Source organism: Capra hircus, chromosome 10 (genome assembly GCF_001704415.2).
Source record: "Capra hircus breed San Clemente chromosome 10, ASM170441v1, whole genome shotgun sequence".
Lineage (NCBI taxonomy): Eukaryota > Metazoa > Chordata > Mammalia > Artiodactyla > Bovidae > Capra > Capra hircus.
This window is the reverse complement of record NC_030817.1, coordinates 30,831,830-30,858,499: the sequence shown is the minus strand read 5'-3', so window position 1 is coordinate 30,858,499 and position 26,670 is coordinate 30,831,830. Positions and strand designations below refer to the sequence as shown.

At 41.3% G+C, this 26,670-nt stretch overlaps 1 protein-coding gene across 1 annotated transcript; it reads right to left on the bottom strand.

The window, feature by feature from the left end:
* On the bottom strand, positions 3,255-26,391 carry DHRS7 (dehydrogenase/reductase 7). Its single transcript, XM_018054087.1, has 7 exons — positions 26,148-26,391; positions 15,473-15,625; positions 13,488-13,594; positions 12,776-13,015; positions 9,776-9,898; positions 7,857-8,072; positions 3,255-3,484 (listed from the first exon to the last, which is right to left on the bottom strand). Exons 1-7 carry the CDS (start codon positions 26,278-26,280, stop codon positions 3,437-3,439), a joined length of 1,020 nt encoding a protein of 339 aa, XP_017909576.1. The 5' UTR covers positions 26,281-26,391; the 3' UTR covers positions 3,255-3,436.

Genomic DNA, 26,670 nt, shown 5'->3' with positions numbered 1-26,670 from the left:
GAACAAACCCACAGGGGTTTATAGCTAGAGGTTTGTACCTCTGAATCCCCTTCCTATTTTGCCCCCTCCCATCAGTCACCTGTTTGTGGCTATGTGTCTATTGTTTTGTTTTTTAGATTACACATAAAAGTGAGATTATGTGGTAGTTTTATCTGACACATTTCACTTAGCATAATACCCCTCTAGATCCATCCATGTTGTCTCAAGTGGCAAGATTTTTTTAATGGCTGAGTTATTGCATTGGATCAATATTTATATACCACATTTTCTTTATCCATCAATGGACACAGGTTGCTGCTGAAATTCTCCATCTTGTGTTTCAAAATATTTAAATAAACCAAACATAGTTTTCCACCCTGTGTCTAATCCCATTATCTGGGATTCCCTGTGGGCAAAATGAGCACTATCTTCTATGCACATAAATTTAAGTGTATCTAAACAGAACTGTGTTATAGTTCATCATTTGCTTTCTTCACTCATCACTATGTTGTAGGATGTTGCCATGTATGCATTTATTCCATTGCTTTTACTTGCTTTATGTTGTACCCCATGCTGTACTCCATGGTGTCACTCTACCATTTACACCTTCCACATTTCCCCAGTGGTAGCCACCAGGGTGGCCTCCGGCCTCTCCAACAACTATTCCAGTTATTTTATGGGTGTTAATCAAGATTGCTGGGAGAAATATCAATAACCTCAGATATGCAGATGACACCTCCCTTATGACAGAAAGTGAAGAACTAAAGAGCCTCTTGATGAAAGTGAAAAAGAGTGAAAAAGTTGGCTTAAAACTCAACATTCAGAAAACTAAGATCATGACATCCGGTCCCATTCAGTTCAGTTCAGTTCAGTCGCTCAGTTGTGTCTGACTCTTTGCGACCCCATGAATCGCAGCATGCCAGGCCTCCCTGTCCATCACCAACTCCCGGAGTTCACTCAGACTCATGTCCATCGAGTCAGTGATGCCATCCAGCCATCTCATCCTCTGTTGTCCCCTTCTCCTCCTGCCCCCAATCCCTCCCAGCAGCAGAGTCTTTTCCAATGAGTCAACTCTTCGCATGAGGTGGCCAAAGTACTGGAGTTTCAGCTTCAGCATCATTCCCTCCAAAGAAATCCCAGGGCTGCTCTCCTTCAGGATGGACTGATTGGATCTCCTTGCAGTCCAAGGGACTCTCAAGAGTCTTCTCCAACACCACAGTTCAAGAGCATCAATTCTTTGGCCCTCAGCCTTCTTCACAGTCCAACTCTCATATCCATACATGACCACTGGAAAAACCATAGCCTTGACTAAACGGACCTTTGTTGGCAAAGTAATGTCTCTGCTTTTGAATATGCTATCTAGGTTGGTCATAACTTTTCTTCCAAGGAGTAAGTGTCTTTGAATTTCATGGCTGCAATCACCATCTGCAGTGATTTTGGAGCCCCCCAAAATAAAGTGTGACACTGTTTCCACTGTTTCCCCATCTATTTCCCATGAAGTGATGGCACCAGATGCCATGATCTTCGTTTTCTGAATGTTGAGCTTTAAGCCAACTTGATCACTCTCCTCGTTCACTTTCATCAAGAGGTTTTTTAGTTCCTCTTCACTTTCTGCCATAAGAGTGGTGTCATCTGCATATCTGAGGTTATTGATATTTTTCCCGGCAATGTTGATTCCAGCTTGTGATTCTTCCAGCCCAGCGTTTCTCATTAGATGGGAAAACAATTGAAAGAGTGACAGACTTTATTTTCTTGGGCTCCAAAATCATTGCAGATGGTGACTGCAGCCATGAAATTAAAAAACGCTTGCTCCTTGAAAGAAAAGCTATGACCAACCTAGCGGTGGTGGTGGTTTAGTCACTAAGTCATGTCTGACTCTTGTGACCCTATGGATTGATAGCCTGCCAGGCTTCTCTGTCCATGGGATTCTCCAGGCAAGAATACTGGAATGGGCTGCCATTTCCTTCTCCAGGGGATCTTCCCATCCCAGGGATTGAACCCAGGTCTCCTGCACTGCAGGCAGATTCTTTACCAACCTAGACAGCATATTAAAAAGCAGAGACATTTCTTTGCCAACAAACGTCCATCTAGTCAAAGCTATGGTTTTTCCAGTAGTCATGTATGGATGTGAGAGTTGGACCACAAAGAAACCTGCATGCCGAAGAATTGATGCTTTTAAACTGTGGTATTGGAGAAGACTCTTGAGAGTCCCTTGGATTGTAAGGAGATCCAACCTTAGGATTTAGTCAATCCTAAAGGATGGACAGGGAGGCCTGGCGTGCTGTGATTCATGGGGTCGCAAAGAGTTGGACACGACTGAGCGACTGAACTGAACTGAAAGGAAATCAGTCCTGAATATTCATTGGAAGGACTGATGCCTCCAGGACTTTGGCCACCTGATGTGAAGAACTGACTCATTGGAAAAGACCCTGGTGCTGGGAAAGATTGAAGGCAGGAGGAGAAGGGGTGACAGAGGATGAGATGGTTGGACAGCATCACCAATGTGATGGACATGAGTTTGAACAAGCTCTGGGAAATGGTGATGGACAGGGAAGCCTGGCATGCTGCAATCTGTGGGATCGCAAAGAGTCAGACACGACTGAGTGACTGAACTGAACTGAACTGAACCTTGTCTATAACTAAAATGTGAACCACTTAGCAATGAGAACCATGTTTTTCTTCCCCTGTTCTTCTCCCTTGATAAATAGTCAAGGAACATTTGTTGGTTTTCTGTTATAGCCTATGCATGTTTTCTACTGTAAGACACTAAAGGTTAAAGTAAAATTAACAATAATAAGTAAGAAAGTCACCAATGGAATCTTCCTGAGCTGAGTTTAACCCAGGCTTCACCCATTACTAGCTCTGTGACCTTGGGAAAGTAATATCTACTTGCTTTGGGCATTTCTTTCTTCATCCACAAAGGTGGATAATACCACCTACCTTAGAGTGCTGTTATGAGGAATAAGTTAATTAACTAATTACAAACCACCTCAGTACAGCAAATGACACATAACAGGTTTTTTTAAATAATGGCTGCTATGAATCCTACCTATGGTGTCAAATTCCAGTCATTTGTACCTATGAACTCTTCCAAGAGAGTGTGAGCACCTTGGAGGCAGGACTTTTTCAGACACTTCTTTGTATCTGCCTGCTATCCAGCACTCTGCTTCATATAATAGCCCGTGCATTTATGGTAAATGGATTACTGTAATTTGGTTAGCATTCTGCTAACCTAGATTTTAAGCATATATACTAGAGTACGTTACCCAGGAATGTAATATGTATTAACATATTTATTGCAAGACTCCTGTCATTCTTGTTATTTATTACATATTGAAAGGAAAGTTGTATCTATTAAGAAATAAAATGACAAATTATTCTTCAGTGTATAAGAAGATCGCTGTTTTCCATGTTTTCCATTTCTCTTTCCAGTGGCTTGAAAAATGCAAGTACTCCTTCAGTCATGTTTTTTTTTCACGCTTCTAAAATAAGAGGAGTCTGCATCCTATAACAGAATAACAGAAACATGAATCAGTTCCTTCTACCCCAGTTTTTGACAATTAATTCCTTCTGTTTTGAGGAGCTATATCATTATGATTCACTGTTGAGAATCCTTATAAATCCTTGGAAAAATACTTAAATAGGAATAAAAAGCATAGCCAAAATTCTCAAGCTACACAAAATATCTCTAAGGGGCTTAGCAACATTATTTCCCTGTCATTTGTTAACGTCTGAGTATGCTATTTCATAAATGCTAAAATTTCTACTATTACTCTTCTGATCAGCATGTCATACCTACACTGGCTTGCTTTAATAAATACAAAGAGTCTTTAGAATTAAAATACTTGAAAGATAACTCCAAAATCATTTGTGAACTTTTAGTATATTGCTCAAAGAGTAAAACAAGGCAATTCAATAATTTCTAAGAGGTGACATTTCATCTGGGAAGATACCCATTTACCACTCTCAAGAATTTATACTAAATAAGACAAAAACAAATTATAATACAAAATTCAATGATGTTATTGTTTTTGATGCCTAAAATTAATAACAATTCATCAAAACAAAGTTCCAGACATACTGTTCCTAGCCTACAGAAACAAATTTGTGCCTAGACAACCTCATGGACAGTATGAAAAGGCAAAAAGATAGAACACCAGAAAATGGGCCCCCTAAGGTCACAGGGTGTCCAGTATGCTACTGGGGAAGAGCAAAGGGCAATTACTAATAGCTCCATAAAGAATTAAGTGGCTGGGCCAAAGCGGAAAAAACATTCAGTTGTGGATGTATGTGTCTGGTGGTGAAAGTAAAGTCTAATGCTGTAAAGGACAATATTGTATAGGAACCTGGAATGTTAGATCCACGAATCAAGGTAAATTGAATGTGGTCAAGCAGGAGATGACAAGAAAATGACAGAATGATCTTGCTTCATTTGGCGATGCCAAAGAATGTTCAAACTACTGTACAACTGTGCTCATTTCATGTGCCAGCAAGGGTATGCTCAAAATCCTTCAAGCTAGGCTTCAGCAGTATGCAAACCAAGAACTTCCAGATGTACAAGCTGGGTTTCAAAGAGGCAGAGGAACCAGAGATCAAGTTGCCAACATTTGTTGGATCATTGAGAAAGCAAGGGAATTCCAGAAAAAACATCTATTTATGCTTCACTGACTACCCTAAAGCCTTTGTGTGGATCACAGCAAACTGCAGAAAATTCTTTAAGAGACCACCTTACCTGTCTCCTGAGAAACCTGGATGTGGGTCAAGAAGAAACAGTTAGAACTGGATGTTGAACAGTTGGTTCCAAATTGGGAAACGACATGGCTGTATATTGTCACCCTGTTTATTTAACATCTAAGCAGAGTACATCATGCAAAATGCTGGGCTGGATGAATCACCAGCCGAAGTCAAGATTGCTGGGAGAAATATCAACAACTTCTGATATACAGATGATACCATTCTAATGGCAGAAAGTAAAAAGGAACTAAAGAGCCTCTTGGTAAAAGTGAAAGAGAAGAGTGAAGAAACTGGCTTAAAACTCAGCATTCAAAGAACTAAGATTATGGGATCTGGTCCCGTCACTTCATGGCAAATAGAAGGGGAAAAGTGGAAGCACTGACAGATATTTTTTCTTGGGCTCCAAAATCACTGTGGATGGTGACTGCAGTCATGCAATTAAAAGATGTGGTCCTTGGAAGGAAAGCTATGATGAACCTAGACAATGTATTAAAAAGCAGAGACATCACTTTGCCAACAAAGGTCCATATAGTCATAGTTTTTCCAGTAGTCATATATGGATTTGAGAGGTGGATCATGAAGAAGGTTGAGCACCAAAGAACTGAAACTTTCAAATTGTGGTGCCGGAGAAGACTTTTGAGAGTCAATGTGGACTGCAAGGAGATCAATCCAATCACTCCTAAAGGAAACCAACACTTAATATTAATTGGGAGGACTGATGTTAAGGCTGCAGCTCCAATACTTGGCCACCTGATGAGAAGAGCTGACTCTGGAAAAGACCCTGATGCTGGGAAATATTGAAAGCAAAAGGAAAAGGGGGCAACAGAGGATGAGATGGTTAGATAGCACCACTGACTCAATGAACATGGATATGAGCAAACTCCAGGAGATAGGAAGGACAGAAGAGCCTGGGGTGCTATAATCTATGAGATCGTAGAGTCAGACACAACTTAGTGACTGAATAACAACAACATTTAGTTTGGGAATAATAGTGGCATTCTCTTAACTGAGATTCTTACACACAAATTTCAATAAGGAGATGAATATACACAATGCAAAATAAAGTAGGGAGGAAAGAGCAATGAGGAGAGAAGTAAAAAAAAAAATGAACAACTTTTTAAAGTTTCCAGGGTTTTGTGTAAAGAATAAGATATATCTCAGAATGATTTGGGGAGTTGAAAGGATGCCCAGTTTATCATAAAGTGATAAAGCACTGAGACCATGTAACAAGCAATAATTCAAATATGTTGGTAGGAAGAGAGAAGTCATGATTTCTAGCAAATGTTAGATGTAAGGCAATGACTATATTTACACTGCTGTTGTTTAACTGCTAACTCATGTCTGACATTTTTGCTACTCCATGGTGTATAGCCCGTCAGGCTCCCCTGACCATGGGATTTCCCAGGCAAGAATACTGGAGTGGGTTGCCATTTCCTTCTCCAGGGGATCTTCCTGACCCAGGTATCAAACCTACATCTCCCGCCTTGGCAGGTGGATTCTTTACTGAGGCACTAGGGAAGCCCAAGATTTACATTAGGTATTCTGTTGGTATTCTGTAAACAAAATAAAATAACCTTCTTATGAACAACTACTACAATGGGACTGAAACTCTAGCCCCTAATCCTTCTTTCCCCTCTGAAACAATGATTTCTATAATGCATTCTCCCTCTGCCATATTATTTAATTATTTAATCTTTACTGTCTGTTTGCTAAATATCCTCCTGCCATCAAAACAAAAGCAGTAACAGCTAATACTTAATGAGTGTAACATACCATGGTATGTTTTAAGAGCTTTCCACATACTAATTAATTTAATCCCCATAACAATCCTATGACTAGGTGCTACTATCAACAGTAATCTTCCATTTTGTAGATGGTTCAGTTCAGTTCAGTTCACTCAGTCGTGTCCGACCACAACCCCATGGACTGCAGCACACCAGGTTTCCCTGTCCATCGCCAATTCCCAGAGCTTGCTCAAACTCATGTCCATCAAGTCGGTGATGCCATCCAACCATCTCATCCTCTGTCATCCCCTTCTTCTGCCTTCAGTCTTTCCCAGCATCAGGGTCTTTTCCAATGAGTCAGTTCTTCACATCAGGTGGCCAAAGTATTGTAGATGGGGAGAAGTAACTTGCCTGGGATCGTAGGATGAGTATGGAGTAGAGCTGGGATTTCAGCCTAGGTAGCCCAGCACCTTGCTCCATGCTTTTAACCAGAATGCTGGGTCACCTCTTTAGTAAGGTGGCCTTTCCCCTCAATTCTTATCTATCACTGGGCACAATGCCACTTTATCAGCTGTCCTCTAAATTTCAGACTCTGATGCAATATTTGATGACGCTCTACCTTTAGAACCAACCCACAGTACCAAGTTCCAACATTATGAAATCACTTATAAATGTTTTGACCCAAAACAAACTGGTTAGTATAAAATGAATAGCCCTCTTCATGATTTTTCAAGTTCTAAACATGTTAGTGCATACTGAAAGTTTTATAACCTTTAAGTCTCTTTAAGTATTTCATTTGGGTTTTTGGGGTTTTGTTTCTTTTTTCACCAGTTCATTTAACACTCCTCACTTTTCTGGAAAAATGAGTGCTGAAAGAATAAGCTATCAGCAAGTTTTCCTAAGCATGAACTTAGGCACATTTCAGATGTGCAAACTGACCTTCTGGAACAAAGTCAAAGGAACCAGTACTACAGGTGAAACTATATCTCTTACTAGTGTGGAAGCGCTTTGACAGAGGGCTGATGTGCACTTAGTCCTGGGGAGAAATAGGAGGGAGGCCAGGTATCAACCCAAGGAGGTGACACAAAATGTAGAGACTTGTAGGATGGGTTGGAGTTTGTGGGGAGACATGGTGGAGAAAAAGCATTTTGGCACATACACTGGCCAAATAGCAACACAGAAGAAAAAAGTGGCAATCTTTGATTTGATTTTTACCTTGTAGAAAACTTTCTCCAAGACCAGTAGTAATTTACAGTGAACCGACAGATATGCATTGAGGATGGAAAACTTTTTATATCTTTTGTATTTATTAATATATCATGAGATTGGCAGACAGTAAGAAAAGTTTTTAAGCATTGGAAAATTTCATGTTTTGCTACAAGATTGATATGAATTCAGAAATGTATAAATTGGACTTACCACACCACTCTTGAAGTTCTCAATCCTTCTCTTGGCTGCTTTGTTGGTTAACCACCAGGCCAAGGTTGGCATATATTGCCACAAATAGAACATTAGCAAAAAAGGCTGATCAGCGATCCAAACTTCCTTCAAATCATTGGCCATGGTGACTAACATCAGCCGCACACAACGACTGGTTGCCATCTTGTAGGACTGGTCTGCAGTGCTGCCTGTACTCTAAGAAAATTTTGAAAAATTCGTGAGTGATAAGTATTTATCTAGGGTATCTCACAGAACTTTTAGGAGACATCCAGTTGAGTGATTCCTTTACTGTGACCTCGTGCCCCTCAGGAGTCCCCACAGGCACTAAGGGGTGCCTGTAAGCTATTTATGGGCTTCCCAGGTGGCACAGGACCCGCCTGCCATTGAAAGAGATGCAAGAGATGCGGGTTTGATCCCTAGGTCCGGAAGATGCCCTGAAGGAGGAAATGGCAACCCACTTCAGTAATCTTGCCTAGAAAATTACATGAACAGAGGAGCCTAGGGAGCTGCAGTCCATGGGGTCGCAGAGTCAGACCTGACTAAGCATGCACACATAAGCTATATATTTCAGAAAACCTAATGGAATTCATATACTTAACCAGATAAGTGTGCAGGCTAACTAAAAGATAACAGTTATTCACTTTTGCTTAGTATTATACCATCAGCCCTGGGATTTCTTTGGAGGGAATGATGTTGAAGCTGAAACTCCAGTACTTTGGCCACCTCATGCAAAGAATTGACTCATTGGAAAAGACTCTGATGCTGGGAGGCATTGGGGGCAGGAGGAGAAGGGGATGACAGAGGATAGATGGCTGGATGGCATCACCGACTCAATGGACGTGAGTCTGAGTGAACTCCAGGAGTTGGTGATAGACAGGGAGGCCTGGCGTGCTGTGGTTCATGGGGTCGCAAAGAGTCGGACATGACTGAGCGACTGAACTGAACTGAACTGAAAGTACTTAATGATAACTCTATGTCATTTTAATAATAAAAATTTTAAACAAGTTATTAATACATACATTTAGCAAATGAAGTTCTATAAAACATGGAGTCTATGAGGATGAAATAGAGAAAGAAGATAAGAGTGGTTTCTTGATATCAAAAAAATTTGGAACTGCTACTCTAGTTAACCTACTACTGTTTTACAAATAAACAGGCCCAGAAAGGCAGTAACTTTTATCTGTGCTCACACAGACCATTTAGTAGTAACCAGTTCTATATTCCAGGTCCCCTGATTCCTGTACATTGTGCTTATTCTATTTTACTATAGTGCCTCCATAGAAAATGTAAAATATAAATTGTATATGTAAACATTTACATGGAAACATAGATTTATATCTCAGTAGAAATATTAGTGAAGAAGGAAAATTTCATGGTCTTTAGAGAGTTTTTTGTATTATGGAGTGATACTGGATTCTTCATGAGACATTTATTATTCATTTGGTAGATTAATTACATGTAATCTATGAGCTGAGGGAAGCACAGGCCTGGGTGAGGCCAACCTAAAACTATTAACATCTCAACAGGGGGTTTTTTGCTAAGTTCCTTTACCATAATCCCTTTTAAAATCCCAGTAAAATTTAATTTACTAAAATTCAGCCACACAGAACTTTCAACATTGCTATGATTTGTGAATTGATTAAAACTGGGTTTTTTAAATATTGATAGCTGATGTAATAGTGGATCACTTATAAGCAGTATCTTAGTAATTTCTTTAGCTATTACTAAAGCTGGATGCCAAAGCACTATCAGCTAACCTTAACAACTTTCCTAATGCTGAGTTAAGTTATGTAAATAATTCATAAGGGATTCTAACATGAAAATCCTGAGGCATAGTGATGTAAGGCCAGGGTATGACTACTAAAGCATTCAAATTATTCCCCAACTAGAAATTTTACCTTTGTGACTTCTTCAGTTAGGGCATTTTTCACAATATTTGATTGCACAGGTCCCGGGCAAATGTTAGAAATTGTTATACCTGGGTAGGTGGCAAGTTCAGTTCGGAGGGTATTAAAAAATCCCTAATAGACAAAAAATAAATAAATAAATACAGACAGACACATATCTCATGTTTAATACTATGAAATTACTTTTCTTCAACTTTTTATGAAGGACAATAGCAGCACATTATCAAAATGTGTCCTGAAATGCCTGAGTAAAGGACAGGGAATGTAATTACACAAGATGAGGCATTTTTAAACATAAGACCGCAGGCAATCTATAACAGGCATCGTTAACTCTTTCCAGGTATGAGTGGTTCATCCTCCCAATGGCAGTGGTTTAGCTTGTGCCATCAGTGATTTTGCACTGGATAAGTGAGAGACTACCCTCGAAGAGTCTGATACCCAGTCACCAGCTCCCCACTCCAAAAGGGTTGCATGTTCACTGAGCATCATTGAGGCTGGATCTCTTTTGATGATCCCTCAAAGTGGCCTAAAGAACAGATGGTAGGGCAACAGGGAGCAAGTTGGAATTAATACTTAAGGGAAACTATCATAGAGGAACAGTTCCATTTTTTCAGTTACTATCTGAAGACTATTAGTTTCAGCAAAAATTTTTATTTTAGGTGTAGTAAGAGAGTACATGGCTAGTTAAAAATGTAATATGATTGCTTACTCAATGACTTTTGTAAAAACAAGCTAGACCCTCTAGACTTAAAAGATACTGCCTATTTCTAAACCATATAGGAAGTAAACATCTACTTCTCCTCATCTCTTCTCCTAAATCAGGCAATATTCCAAGACTACACTGTGATAAACTGAGTTAACTTTGAAAAGCCTAAGCAGCCAACATAGGTACATTCATTTATGATCCAATAAGATTAAACAGTTACCAGCCTTTAATGCTGATGCCTAACAAACACAAGGCCTTTGAGGGTTTGTGCTGTCCGAGACTAATACAGTACCTGACTCAGATGGACAGGAAAAAAGGCTTTGTAAATGAATGAATGAACTTTAATCTTCTGCCCCTCTATAGCAGAAGAGGGGAGAGGACACCATGAAAGCCAATACTCCAGACACTAAAACCTCTCCTTGCTTGAAATCACATCTAGTATAGTGTGTGAACTTTTCAACAAGTAAGTTCACTCTCTAGCTTGCTGAGTATCAGGGAAGGAAATGTGCCCTTCAAAAAGAGACTCCTGGTTTCAGTGTTCAGCTACTGGTATAACTAGATCTCAGCTTGACACATGGTATCAGACGATCAAATCCAGTACAAAACAGTCTTGGAAGGCAGGCCAGACAACTTCTACTGTGTTTGACTGAAAGTATCCTGCATATCTTATGGGATACTGGGTACCAAACAGATGGGGTGGCTACCTTCCCTCATGTGCCTGCCTGAGAGTTGCCCAACTGCCGTGCTGGAAGTAACTGACACCCTATTACCAAATATGAGGAAATCATCAGTGCAGTATTTCGTTTCATCACTCTCTGCAATTGTCTGCTCTTCACAGCAGAAAGAGGATCCTATGGAAGCAAAGCTTCAAATTTTCATGAAACTGATGACCATTCAGCTATTGCATCTTGTTATTCCAACAGTGAAACATTCTACATAAACTGACCTTCAACAGCATTAATTATAAATCATGTCTCTATTAATCATTTTCCTCCTATTGGCCTTACAATTTAATTTGCCCCATGTTATAGAGAAGGCAATGGCACCCCCACTCCAGTACTCTTGCCTGGAAAATCCCATGGACGGAGGAGCCTGGTAGGCTGCAGTCCATGGGGTCGCTAAGGGTCGGACACGACTGAGCGACTTCACTTTCACTTTTCACTTTCATGCATTGGAGTAGGAAATGGCAACCCACTCCAGTGTTCTTGCCTGGAGAATCCCAGGGACGGGGGGAGCCTGTCGGGCTGCTGTCTATGGGGTCGCACAGAGTCGGACATGACTGAAGCAACTTAGCAGCAGCATAGTGTATATAGTTACAGTTTCTTCTCATCCATTCTTAAGCCAACATTAAAAATTTATTCATTTCTAGTACTCATATCTCATAAGTTACACAGGCCAAATTAAACTTTCTCTGGAGAAGGCAATGGCAACCCACTCCAGTACTCTTGCCTGGAAAATCCCATGGACAGAGGAGCCTGGTAGGCTGCAGTCCATGGGGTCGCAAAGAGTCGGACACGACTGAGCGACTTCACTTTCACTTTCCACTTTCATGCATTGGAGAAGGCAATGGCAACCCACTCCAGTGTTCTTGCCTTGAGAGTCCCAGGGATGGGGGAGCCTGGTGGGCTGCGGTCTATGGGGTCGCACAGAGTCGGACACGACTGAAGCGACTTGGCAGCAGCAGCAGACTCTGCCTTAATTAGATTTTCTTCTAATGAAGTCAGAGTAAACAGAATCGAGGCTAGACCCAGTAGGGATTTGATGCTCAGGGCTAATCACCCAGTGGGAAGTTTCTATTTCTGATAGGCATGTACATTTAGAAATTCAGGTAAAATAAACACCAACAACAAAGGGGAAGGAAACAAAGTCATAGAAATGAGAAGGACAAGTAAATGTATGTAGAATCCTGAAATGTGTGTAGAAGAAACAGGGGTAGACCCCAAATTTGCCATGAAGATGTGGTAGAAATGAGGACAAGGTAAAGGACAAGTCATGACAACTAGACTATACAGTTTGTAAGGGCAGGGATCATATCATCTTTATATTCCCAGGATATGTTGCAGTATATGACACAGTGTAGGTACTCATTGCATGTTTGCAGAATTAGGAAGAGGCATGTGAGGCTCAAGCCTTTTTAGCATCTTCTGGGTAAGTCTTCTACCCAAGATCTTCTTGGGTCTCTCTGTCTCCAAACATCACTACCTAGTTCCAATGATCTCTTGCAGTAAATGTTCCATACACATGTTCAGGTCAGTTCTATCAGAGTTGAGTTTTGACAGCCTTACCCGGAGAGCATGTTTGCTGGCACAGTATCCAGTAGAAAGGGGCGCAGCTATAATTCCCACAATGCTATTCACAGTAACAATTTTTCCTTGCTTCCTCTCAATCATGTGAGGCAGAACACACTTTGTCAAGGACACCGTCCCTAAGTAGTTAAGGTCTATTAGCTCCTTGAAGACATCCAGGCTGGTGTCCACACACAAAGCACGCTGGGATACTCCACCATTGTTGACCAGAATGTCGATCTAAGTAAAGAAAATCAGAAAAGGGGTACTTTAGGGATGGCGTTAGATGGATTGTTGGAATTCCTAGGGATGGCTGGTTATATTGTTAACTTGATGAATCAATGGAACAGGACAATACATTTCCAGAGGTCAGCAATAGAAAAAGATAAAACAAAAATTCACCTATGGAATTAAATTCCCACCTTAAGTTACTTTTTATGGAAAATAATGTAACAGAAATAAAAGGCACAGTAAATCTTTAGCTTCTTTTGTCCTACATGGAGGAGTTAATTTATTAAGGTAGGAAAAGTTCCTATTATTAATACATAAAGCCACCTATTCAGAGATTAAGAGACCCAGCTGGGCCCTTGAGATGAAGTGAGATGCCTCATGAACCCATTTGCCTGCAGCCCTTTGAATGCTAGCACCACAGATGGGAATCTCTTTTGCAGCTGCTTCAGAGCAAGATTCATGCACTCAAAATGCTACTTACTCTGCCAAACTCCTGGAGAACTGCTTTGGTAGCCATTTCATGGGAACTTCTGTTAGTCAGGTCAAGGGGCAAAATGAGTATATCTTTTTCTTTCAAATTACCATTCTCTAAATAAAGACACTTAAAATTAATATGGAAGTCATGTGCTATTCACATTACATTTAACACCCACCCTACAACCACACTTAGCAATGAGCTCATTTCTGGGTGAAGCCCTGTGGATGAGGTTCTCTTTAAGGACCAAGAAGCGGATCTTATCGAACAAAAAACTGACTGGGTACACAGGAAACAGAATTCCTTTCTTCTATTTAAATATATACAACCTAACATTAGACCAGGCTTCCCTGACAGCTCAGTTGGTAAAGAGATCGCCTGCAGTGCAGGAGACCCCAGTTCGATTCCTGGGTCAGGAAGATCTGCTAGAGAAGGGATAGGCTACCCACTTCAGTATTGGAACAGCTTCTAGAAGGAATCAAGATTACACTACAAACTAAAAAAAGCAAACATTTTAGATCACTTCCTTTAGAGGTACAGAGGTATTTCTGTACATCTGTTATATAATAGGTTCACTGCTTGATTTTTAAACACAATTTTAAAAAATTTCTGCTGAAAATCAATGAGAATTTGGGTCTTCCACTCACGTAACACAGAAAAGATTCCTTTCAGAGGCTAAGGATTCCAGGAGGTGAATAAGGAAAAGGACACAATCCTGAAATTCCCAACCAAGAAACACGTTGGGCTGTAACAGCCTCTCTATTTCTATTATCAAAACAACAGTTCAAATGAATTTCCTTGAATTCTAGCCCTGAAATACAACAAAGTTGTGTTTTGGTAAGAGAAACAAGTAAGTAGAGAAGAGGTGAAAAGGCTTTATGGGCACAGGAGTAAATTGTGAAATATTAACTGTTTTTTAAAACCAATAGAAAAGTCTGTACCCATGATATGACAGATAAAAGGAAAACAATCTTACTCAAGCTAAGAAACACTGTTATGGTTCATTTCTTCCTGTGCAAGTCTCAACAGCAGAGGAGCAACTATCAAAAGAAGTGGCCCAGTGGAAAAACACAAGAGGCCTTTAAGAGCAATATCATGAAAGAGGGCTTGTGGCTGATGCTAACTCCGTATCTGGGTGATTAGTCCCATCAGCAAAGTGAAAGAAAGATTTTTAAAGAATGACAAGTAAATGACAGAAAAAAAAAAAACCAACAACGATCTTCTGGAAAATTCAAGATTATTTCAGTGTAGATATTAAATTTCCTATGAGAAATAATAACTGTATTACTTGAGACTGCTTTTACTGTGAACTACACCAAAACCCAAACAGATAAACAAAAACACTATTGTCCTGTATATATGAAAAATTTTATATCAACTTGCATTTCTCAAACTTAATTCTACTCTGGGATTTCCCTGGTGGTCCAGTGGTTAAGACTCCACACTTCCACTGCAGGGGCACTGGTTCAATCCCTGGTCAGGGAACTAAGATCCTACATGCTGCACAGTGCGGCCAGAAAAAAAATTTAATTACACTCCTGTTTTTCTGTCCTTTACAACAAAAATCTTATATTATTTCATATGACTTTAATATCAGACATTTTAACAAAATATCAAGTTAATTTCTATGGTAACGTATATGTATGTCATTCATAAGAACCAAATTGTTCTTTGTCTAAGATAAAAATGTAAGACATTTATGTGGTCACTAAAAATCCAAACCAGCATTTGAGAGAACTGACGATCAATCCCTAATGCTAAGAATTAGTGTAAAAGAAAAAGGTAGAAAGATGGCAGAAAAAGAAGAAAAAGGTCAGGCCAGGTAACTAAGAAGTGACAAAAGGGAAAGGAGTTGGATCAAAGCATTCAGCATTTGGAACCAGAGTCTACTGCCCATGAAAATCCCCCTCTTCCCTCTAAAATTCCCAAATTTTGACTCTGGGCTCTGATTTAGTTCTAGGCAGCACCGCTGCTATTTTAGATTTACTCACCAAGGCACTTTCTTTTCACCCTTTCCAACTCATGCACTCTTCTGGCTGACAGTACAAGAGAAACTCCTAGTTTGGACAGCTGGTAAGCCAGTTCCTCTCCAATCCCACTTGATGCTCCAGTCACCCACACCACCATATCGGTCAGCTCCCATTCTATTGAAAAGGGGGTGGGGATTGAGGGGAGAAAATAAGCTATGGGTTACAACCATAAATCAAAGATTGACCAAAGGAAAAAAATAGTTTTAAACAATATCATCGAATATGAAGATACAATATGTGGAACTTAAAAATTTAAGTATCCTATGTTTACAGCCCTGATTGTTGGGGTGATGATCTCACAAGTGTATACTTACCCCAAACTCATCCAGTTGTGTACATTAAATATGGACAATTTCTTATATGACAATCATACCTCAATAAAGTGGTTTAAAATTTTTTTAAATTAAATATCTTAAGGAAACACTTTCTACCTAGTGTTAGAAATCATATTAGTAACAGTTTATTACTAATTGTATTATTTTGTGTATTCTAGACTCTTTGAGAGTTTTCCAGACTTTACTTCAAGGTAAGCCTTACAACTCCATGGTCTGACTCTAAGGCTCTATTTATCTGCATATTTGATCATGAAAAGTAAGGGTAAGTAGATAGAAAGTATCTGGACTCATTTTCTTACCTTCCTTATTCATAAATGAGGGTTTCAGATAAGATGATCACTTCTGGTTCCATCCAGTTTTCTATTCTAGTATTCTAATTTCTCACATTGGTGGTACTGATGATAAATCTGAGTATACCAAGTTCTACCCTATGGTATGGTAGAATCACCCTGAATTTTTAGTCATGTTTTCCCCACTTGTCAATCATAATCTGATGCCTAGCAACTAAAGGTCATTTTGTAGAAGAGCTTTCCAAATGCCTGAGCCTTCATCTTAGAAGAATCTAGTAGTTCACCCAAGATGAAATACATATGAGAGCGAGATGAAATGTTATACTCTGCTTGCCAGATATCATCTTGTAAAAGATTGTAAAAATGTGAAATAAAGCACTGACAAGTGGTTTATTGTCCAACGAAAAACTTATTTGTACTTCAGCACATGATAGCCACTGTCCACCTGAATCCATCAAGTCAGGGCAGTGCAATGCTCCTGTGTACCTTATTAAAATGTGTTATTTGTCAAAAATAGGAAACAAGGTATTATTTAAGATACACATTGATGATTTTGGATCAGAAAAGTTAAAATCAGCAAGCCAGTTTACTATTTTAGTCAAACAATTCTAAAGTCTAAGTGTTGGTGAGTCAGTATGTGCTCTGCTGTACTTTAACTCCCAGGGTTCAAGTGCCAGCCGTGTCACACACAGCCATGAAATGCTCCTGTGTGGGAACTCAATGCTTTCATTTTCCAAAAGTGGAAAATTGAATTCATAATAAAACCTCCTTCATAGAATTGTTGAGAGAAATGAGTTAAAACATGTAAAGCACTCAGAACAGTGACTGACACATGTGTGGGAGTGTGAGCTAAGTTGTTTCAGTCATGTCCAACTCTTTGCCATCCATGGACTGTAGCCCACCAGGCTTGTCTGTCTGTGGGATTTTCAAGATAAGAATACTTGAATGGGTTGCCATACCCTCCTCCAGGGGACTCAGTGCTTAATAAAATGTCAACTCTAGTTGTTGCAAAATTGTTTAACAAATGGATTTTGGCAGCAAAACATTGAATGTTCTAATTTCCCCAGCCAAAGGCAATGGGATTACTAACTTCAATGGCTTAACATTTTTCCATTGCTTCCTATGTGCTTTTTTTATTACCTTATTAAAATCTTCACAAGAACTTTATGAAATAGGAATTATCTCAGTTTTACAAGAAAGGAAACTGAGGTTTACAGAGATTAATTTACACCACTAGACTGTACATTTCCTTAAGGCTGGGACCCTGTCTCCTTTATTCATTGCTATGTCCTCAGTGCCTAGCACAGAAACTAGCTTAGAGGAAGGACTCCACAAGTCACTGTTGAATAAACATCCAAGAATCCTGGCAGAGCTAGGATATTTGTCGAGGTATGTCTGACCTCTAGCCTAAGCTGCCACATTTTAATATGGTCAATATTGTGGACCCAACTCTCTTAGCAATTCAAGAAAATATCATCAGGAAAGCGATTTCATGTAAATATCTAAACAAAGGACAGAAACATCCCAAATACAGTGTCTGGGCTACACCGTTTTCCTATCATCTATTGCACTATGTATTTTGTTTGTTTGTTGGCTTGCGAGATTTCAGTTCCCTGACCAGGAATTGAACCCAGGCCACAGCAGTCAAAGCTCTGAGTCCTAACCACTAGACCAAGGGAACTCCTAAATCTGATGCACTTTTATGGAAAGGCTCAACTGAGCAACCTTGCAGATTTTTGGGGAAATTGTTGTTTAGTAGCTAAGTTATCTCTGACTCTTTGCAACCCCATGGACTGCAGCACACCAAGTGTCTCTGTCCTTCACTATCTCACTGAGTTTGCTCAAACTCATGTCCGTTGAGTCAGTGATGCCCTCTAACCATCTCATCCTCTGTCACCCCCTTCTCCTCTTGCCCTCAATCTTTCCCAGCATCAGGGTCTTTTCCGATGAATTGGCTTTTTTCATCAGGTGACCAAAATATTGGAGCTTCAACATCAGTCTTTCCAGTTAATATTCTGAGTTGATTTCCTTCAGGATTGACTTGTTTGATCTCCTACTTACTGTTCCAAAGTTCTGCAGTATGTAAGACTCCAAGGTAAATATAATTTGTTTGTATATTTACTAGCTAGCATAGCAGTAAAAAAGATTTCATTTGTGCATGCATGCATGCGTGCTCAGTCACTTCAGTCATGTCTAACTCTTTGTGACTCTATGGACCATAGCCCACCAGGCTCCTCTGTCTGTGGGATTCTCCAGGCAAGAATACTGCAGTGAGTTGCCATGCCCTCCTTCACGGAATCTTTCCAACCCAGTGATTGAACCTGAGTCTACCACACTGCAGGCAGACTCTTTACCCACTGAATCATCTGGGAATCCCTCTTCATTTGCATCAGTTCAGTTCAGTATCTCAGTCCTGTCCGACTCTTTGCGACCCCATGAATTGCAGCACACCAAGCCTCCCTGTCCATCACCATCTCCCGGAGTTCACTCAAACTCACGTCCATCGAGTCGGTGATGCCATCCAGCCATCTCATCCTCTGTCATCCCCTTTTCCTCCTGCCCCCAATCCCTCCCAGCATCAGAGTCTTTTCCAATGAGTCAACTCTTTGCATGAGGTGGCCAAAGTATTGGAGTTTCAGCTTTAGCATCGGTCCTTCCAAAGTACACCCAGGACTGATCTCCTTTAGAATGGACTGGTTGGATCTCCTTGAAGTCCAAGGGACTCTCAAGAGTCTTCTCCAACATCACAGTTCAAAAGCATCAATTCTTTCGTGCTCAGCTTTCTTCACAGTCCAACTCTCACATCCATACATGACTACAGGAAAAACCATAGGCTTGACTAGACGGACCTTTGTTGGCAAAGTAATGTCTTTGCTTTTCAATATGCTATCTAGGTTGGTCATAACTTTCTTCCAAGGAGTAAGTGTCTTTTAATTTCATGGCTGCAGTCACCATCTGCAATGATTTTGGAGCCCAAAAAAATAAAGTCTGACACTGTTTCTACTGTTTCCCCATCTATTTCCCATGAAGTGATGGGACCAGATGCCATGATCTTCGTTTTCTGAATGTTGAGCTTTAAGCCAACTTTTTCAGTTTCCTCTTTCACTTTCATCAAGAAGCTTTTTAGTTCCTCTTCATTTTCTGCCATAAGGGTGGTGTCATCTGTGTATCTGAGGTTATTGATATTTCGCCCAGCAATCTTGATTCCAGCTTGTGCTTCTTCCAGCCCAGCGTTTCTCATGATGTACTCTGCATATAAGTTAAATAAGCATGGTGACAATATACAGCCTTGACGTACTCCTTTTCCTATTTGGAACCAGTCTGTTGTTCCATGTCCAATTCTAACTATTATACCAAATATTAATACAACAATGAAAACTATCAGGCTCACATTTACCTTAGTACATCTGCAGTTCTGATACCCTTCCTCCCACTCTGGAGAAGAAAATTTTTTAACTTAGCACCAATTATTTAACAATTCTACAGGGACTTCCCTGGAAGTCCAGTGGTTCAGACTTCACCTTCCAATGCAGAGGGTGTGGATTTGATCCCTGGTCAGGAAGCAATGTTCCCACATGCCTCAGGGCCAGAAAAAAAAAAAAAACAAAAACAAAAAAAATAAAACAGAAGCAATATTGCAACAAAGTCAATAAAGACTTTTAAAAATAATAAATAAATAAAATGTCAAAAAAAAAAAAAGCCAATTCAACAAAATCTGGCATACATCATGGCCTCCCCTAAAGAGCCTCTGAAAGCAGATTCTCAGAGTTGAAAGGAAACTTAGAGTTCAACCCCAAACCCAGGTTAAGAACTCTCTCCTCAAGCTGTTGACCATTTAATTCCCTCACAGGATGAGTAATCTAGTTACCTCGGAGGTACCAGCTCATTTGGGAGGGGTATTCAAGATGGGTTTCCTGGGTGGTTCAGGGTAAAGAATCCACCTGTGATGCAGAAGACACAGGAGACCCAGGTTCTATCCCTGGGTTGGGAAGATCCCCTGGAGGAGCGTATGACCGCCACTCCAGTATTCTTGCCTGGAAAATCCCAGGGACAGAGGAGCCTGGCGGGCTAAAGTCCATAGGGTCACAAAGAGTCAGGCATGACTGAGGCGACTGAGCACTGAGCACAATCACTCAAGTGCTTCAGGAATTTTCTTATACTGATACCTTTAACTTCTACAGACCAGCAGCAGCTGGCAGCAGTTCTGCCTTGTGGTGTCAGGAAGGATAAATCAGGCCTGTCTTGCACATGACAGTGTCTCATCTGTTTGAAGACAGCTGCTATGTCCTCCTTAAGTCCTTTCATCTCTTGCTTCTCTAAGGCTAAATAAACACCTCCAATTTCTGCTACTTTCTCTCAGATGACACAGCATCTGGTTTCCTCACCCTTCTTCTCACACCCTCTGTACAAGCTCCAACTGGTCAATGTTCTATTGAAAGGAGCTGGCCAGAGCAGGATACAGGATTCCCAGGGGTCTAAACAGCTCCAAGTAGGGTGACTTGACTAAACCACTTCCCTTGTCTTTCAGAAGGGACATGCCGTGAAGGCCCAGACAGTGGCTGGCTCAGCCACTGCTGTGTCCCCGGTGCCCAGCACAGAGGCCAACACAAGCAGGAATTCAGAAAACATCTTTTGTTGTTTGCAGTTTGTTCCATAAGACACGAAACAGCTCCAAAAGCTTGCCTAATCTTTTCTGGCACTGCACAGTTGACTCTCATTGAGGTCACTCTCAAATAAGAGCTGTTTTCCTCACATATGTTCTGCTGTTGAGACTTTTCCTACTCTGGACTGGTGCCATGGATTTTTCTGGATCTATGCGCAGTACCTAAAATTAGTCACTCTGAAATTTTACCATGTGAGATACATGCTTGGAGACACAGAAGGGATCTCTAGACCGATACATAAAAGGGAGGAAATGGTGGTTGCCTCCAAAAAGGCACACTGGGCAGCTGGGAGACAAGGGTGAGAGTGAGCTTTACTTGTCACCATGTATCCTTTTGTATTTTTAAATACATATATTTTGTATTTGTATTTTTGCCTTATGTGAGTATATTGTCAACTTTTTAAAGTGACACTTCATGGCAAATAGATGGGGAAAAAGTGGAAACAGTTAACAGATTTTATTTTCTTGGGCTCCAAAATTACTGTGGACAGTGACTGCAGCCATGAAATTAAGATGTTTGCTCCTTGGAAGAAAAGCTATGACCAACCTAGACAGCATATTAAAAAGTAGAGACATTACTTTGCCAACAGAGGTCCATAGAGGCAAAGCTATGGTTTTTCCAGTAGTCATGCTTGGGTGTGAGAGTTGGACCATAAAGAAGGCTGAGCGCTGAAGAATTAATGCTTTCGAACTGTGGTGTTGGAGAAGAATTTTGAGAGTCCCTTGGACTGCAAGGAGGTCAAACCAGTCAGTCCAACAGGATATCAACCCTGAATATTCATTGGAAGGACTGATGCTGAAGCTGAAGTTCCAATACTTTGGCCACCTGACACGAAGAGCTGATTCATTGAAAAAGACCCTGATGCTGGGAAAGATTGAGGGCAAGAGGAGAAGGGGGCAACAGAAGATGAGATGGTTGGATAGCATCACTTATTCAATGGACATGAATTTAAGCAAACTCAAGGAAATAGCAAAAGGCAGGGAAGCCTAGCGTGCTGCAGTCCAGGGGGTTGTAGAGAGACGGACACGACTTCACAACTGAACAACAACAACATAAAGATGAAAAAGAGGATAATTTTTTTAAAAACTTTAATAGAGTCTGCCCATCTTTCCAATCTGAGCTGTTTTCAGAACTTGAATCTATCTTCATGTTCCTTTAACTCTATTACATTATCGCCCTCACCTCCCTTCCAACTCTCTCACCCCCTAATCCTCCCCTCCCAGAGCCCCTAGAAGTCTTTTTAGTCATTTTTCCTAATAACATCCCTATAACATTTTAATTTCACAAATATATGTTTATGTATCTTCATATATCCGCGTGCCAAGTTGCTTCAGTCATGTCCAACTCTTTGTGACCCTATGGACCATAGCCTGCCAGGCTCCTTTGTCCATGGGATCCTCCAGGCAAAAATATTGGAGTGGGTTGCCATACCATCCTCCAAGGGATCTTGCCCATCCAGGGATAGAACTTGCGTCTCTTGTGTCTCTTGCATTGGCAGGCAGGTTCTTTACCACTAGTGCCACCTGGGAAGTCCTTACATGTATGTATCTATGGTTTAGACATAAAAGGAGTTCTATAAAGTTTATTCTTCAGTAAGTGCAGGTTTAAGCATGGTGAAATTGAAAAGTTAAAAGTTAAATTTAAATTTAAAAGCTATTAACATTTAACTTTACAACTATAAATTTACAAAAGTTATTTTGCTGAATAACATGTATTTACATAAATTGCAATGTATCATATTACATTTGTAAATCAGCAAATTATATAACTACACGATAATAATAGCAAAGTAATTAAATGTTTAAAAATCCTTCGAAACTGGTATTTTTCCAGCAAAAGTAAAACACTGAAGACACCAAATGAATTTCTTTAAAGTTATCTTTAGTCACCTTAATTTCTGCTTGATATATGAAAATAACTTTTCATTTAACTAGCTGCTAGATATTGTCAACGTTTTTCTCTTTAGCACTTGACATTATCAGTTGAGTAACTTTTGTAGAACAGTAAAATATAAAGTATTTTTATGTAATCGCAAAGTCCAAGTTAACACTAAGCACAAATAGGATCAAACACTAAAGTCAACAAAGCAGCCAATAGGTACATGCATTCCATCTGCTGAGATGGGCCAATGACCAAGAGAAAGTCTGCCAATCACAGCCATCTATTTGCCATAGTTTTGTAACCCTGAGCTTGCACATGTTTTACATATTTTCCATGAACTCAATGTAAGTGCTACACCCTCCTCCAAGAAAAGAAACAAGAAAAATGAAATACTAAGGAATAATACTTTGTCAGTTAGGGTTGAGCTTAGGAGGGGCATAAAACCTCGTACCATCTAAGATTTTTTTCAGTCCCCAAGAACCAATTTTCACCCCCATGTAAGTGATAGGGCTCCCCTTCCCTCTCTGGCTCCATTTTTATAGTTATCACTTCCAGGGCTTCTCTGGTGGCTCAGACAGTAAAGAATCTGCCTGCAGTGAGGATCACGAGTTTGATCCCTGGGTTGGGAAGATAACTCTGGAGAGGGGAAAGGCAACCCACTCCAGGATTCTTGCCTGGAAAATTCCATGGGCAGAGGAGCCTGACGGGCTACAGTCGATGAGTCCCCAAGAGTTGGAAGGAATGCAAAAAAGCAAAATGGCTGTCTGGGGAGGCCTTACAAATAGCTGTAAAAGAAGAGAGGGGAAAAACAAAGGAGAAAAGGAAATATATTAGCATCTGAATGCAGAGTTCCAAAGAATAGCAAGAAGAGATAAGAAAGACTTCTTCAGCGATCAGTGCAAAGAAATAGAGGAAAACAACAGAATGGGAAAGACTAGAGATCTCTTCAAGAAAATTAGAGATAACAAGGGAAATTTTCATGCAAAGATGGGCTCAATAAAGGACAGAAATGGTATGGACCTAACAGAAGCAGAAGATATTAAGAAGAGGTGGCAAGAATACGTGGAAGAACTGTACAAAAAAGATCTTCACGACCCAGATAATCACGATGGTGTGATCACTCATCTAGAGCGAGACATCCTGGAATGTGAAGTCAAGTGGGCCTTGGAAAGCATCACTACGAACTAAGCTAGTGGAGGTGATGGAATTCCAGTTGAGCTGTTTCAAATCCTGAAAGATGATGCTGTGAAAGTGCTGCCCTCAATATGCCAGCAAATTTGGAAAACTCAGCAGTGGCCACAGGACTGGAAAAGGTCATTTTTCATTCCAATCCCAAAGGAAGGCAATGCCAAAGAATGCTCAGACTACCACACAATTGCACTCATCTCACATGCTAGTAAAGTAATGCTCAAAATTCTCCAAGCCAGGCTTCAGCAATACGTGAACTGTGAACTTCCTGATGTTCAAGCTGGTTTTAGAAAAGGCAGAGGAACCAGAGATCAAATTGCCAACATCCGCTGGATCATGAAAAAGCAAGAGAGTTCCAGAAAAACATCTATTTCTGCTTTATTGACTATGCCAAAGCCTTTGACTGTGTGGATCACAATAAAGTGTGGAAAATTCTGAAAGAGATGGGAATACCAGACCACCTGACCTGCCTCTTGAGAAATCTGTATGCAGGTCAGGAAGCAGCAGTTAGAACTGGACAGGGAACAACAGACTGGTTTCAAATAGGAGAAGGAGTACATCAAGGCTGTATATTGTCACCCTGCTTATTTAACTTCTATGCAGAGTACATCATGAGAAACGCTGGGCTGGAAGAAGCACAAGCTGGAATCAAGATTGCCGGGAGAAATATCAATAACTTCAGATATGCAGATGACACCTCCCTTATGGCAGAAAATGAAGAGGAACTAAAAAGCTTCTTGATGAAAGTGAAAGTGGAGAGTGAAAAAGTTGGCTTAAAGCTCAACATTCAGAAAACGAAGATCATGGCATCTGGTCCCATCACTTCATAGGAAATAGATGGGGAAACAGTGGAAACAGTGTCAGACTTTATTTTTGGGGGCTTGAAAATCACTGCAGATGGTGATTGCAGCCATGAAATTAAAAGACGCTTACTCCTTGGAAGAAAAGTTATGACCAACCTAGATAACATATTCAAAAGCAGAGACATTACTTTGCCTATAAAGGTCCATCTAGTCAAGGCCATGGTTTTTCCTGGGGTCATGTATGAATGTGAGAGTTGGACTGTGAAGAAGGCTGAGCGCCAGAGAATTGATGCTTTTGAACTGTGGTGTTGGAGAAGACTCTTGAGAGTCCCTTGGACTGCAAGGAGATCCAACCAGTCCATTCTGAAGGAGATCAACCCTGGGATATCTTTGGAAGGAATGATGCTAAAGCTGAAAACATCCAGTACTTTGGCCACCTCATGAGAAGAGTTGACTCATTGGAAAAGACTCTGATGCTGGGAGGGATTGCGGGCAGGAGGAGAAGGGGACGACCGAGGATGAGATGGCTGGATGGCATCACGGACTCGATGGACGTGAGTCTGAGTGAACTCCTGGAGTTGGTGATGGACAGGGAGGCCTGGCAGGCTGCGATTCATGGGGTCGCAAAGACTGAGCGACTGAACTGAACTGAACTGAACTGAGCAACTAACACTTTCACTTTTTCACTTAATCACTTCCAAGCAAACCTTCTCACATGATTTAGATATTTTCATGTGGGGAAACTAGGTCCAGGGAAATCCCACTTCCTGCCGGCCCTTGTAGACCCAAAGCCTAGCTCTGGACAGCCCACTGAACTTCTCTGCGCATTATGAAAATAAGATTAATAATGCCTACTTTATAAGAGTCATTGTAAAGGTGAACAGTCACAAATGAAAAGGGCCTGGTGCACTGCCTAGCACACAGAATGCGTTTAGTCAACGACCATCAAATATTAAGCTGGGCATAGATAAAAGACAAGTAGAATGTCTTTTAGTATGCCAATAACGGCCTTCCTTCAGGCCAATCACCCACTCCAGTTCTTTACTTTTATCCCAATGGGTAGGCAGCTTTGTGGGTGACTGTATTATCTCAAATTCCATTTCACTACTCTCGAGTAGAGTGAGAGATGGCAGATAAACAACTTCAGGAAGTAGCCTCAAAAGGACACTCCTTTACCAGCGCACTGTTTCTCCAAGTACTGTCCTCCCACGCGGCTTCAGAATCCCTAGGAGCCAGGCGGACAACTCAAGAGACCTGAAGGCCCCCCGCCCATTCCAAGGTTCTTTCACTTCAGCAAGTAAAAGGCAAGTCCGTAGGGACGAGGACAGAAGACAAAAGGCGCCGGCCCCTTCCACCCCGAACCAGAACCCTTGAGAAAGGCGCAGCTTCGCCACCCGGAGGGACGCAGGAGCAGCGGAAATCCGATCGCACGGAACCCGGGCTCCCAGTGCAGAGAGGCGGCAGCAGGTCCTCACCTGGGCGTCGCCCCTGCCACTCGGCCCACAGCAGCGTGAGGTCCGCGTCGGCCCGTAGAAAGCGCAGCAGCTGCACCACGAGCGCTAGCAGCGCGCACAGCGCCAGCAACCAGAGCAGCAGTTCCCAGCTCATCGCGCCCTGCTCCGCGGGAGGAAGATAGACTGACCCCCGCCTAGACTGCGCCTAGGCCGCCTGGCTGCAATCGCGCCTCCGCTCCGCCGCCCGCCCAGCGGCCCCGACCCGCCCAGCGGCCCCGACCCGCCCAGAGAGCAGGCAGGAGGGAGGAGCCGCAAGGCGCGCCCCGAACCCCCCCGCGGGGAGCCCGCCCCCTTTCTGCCAGCGATGGGCGTGGGGCGCCCAGCCCAGAGATCGCTGCCCAAGTTTTGTCCACCAGGGCGCCCAGTAAGGGGTTGCAGTGGGAACAAACGGCGTGGGTCACTTAAGCATTTGGAGATATTCCTATTCGTAAGGTAGTCACAGCATTTGTAATCTCAAGACCGATTCTTTTACAGTTGTTTTGAG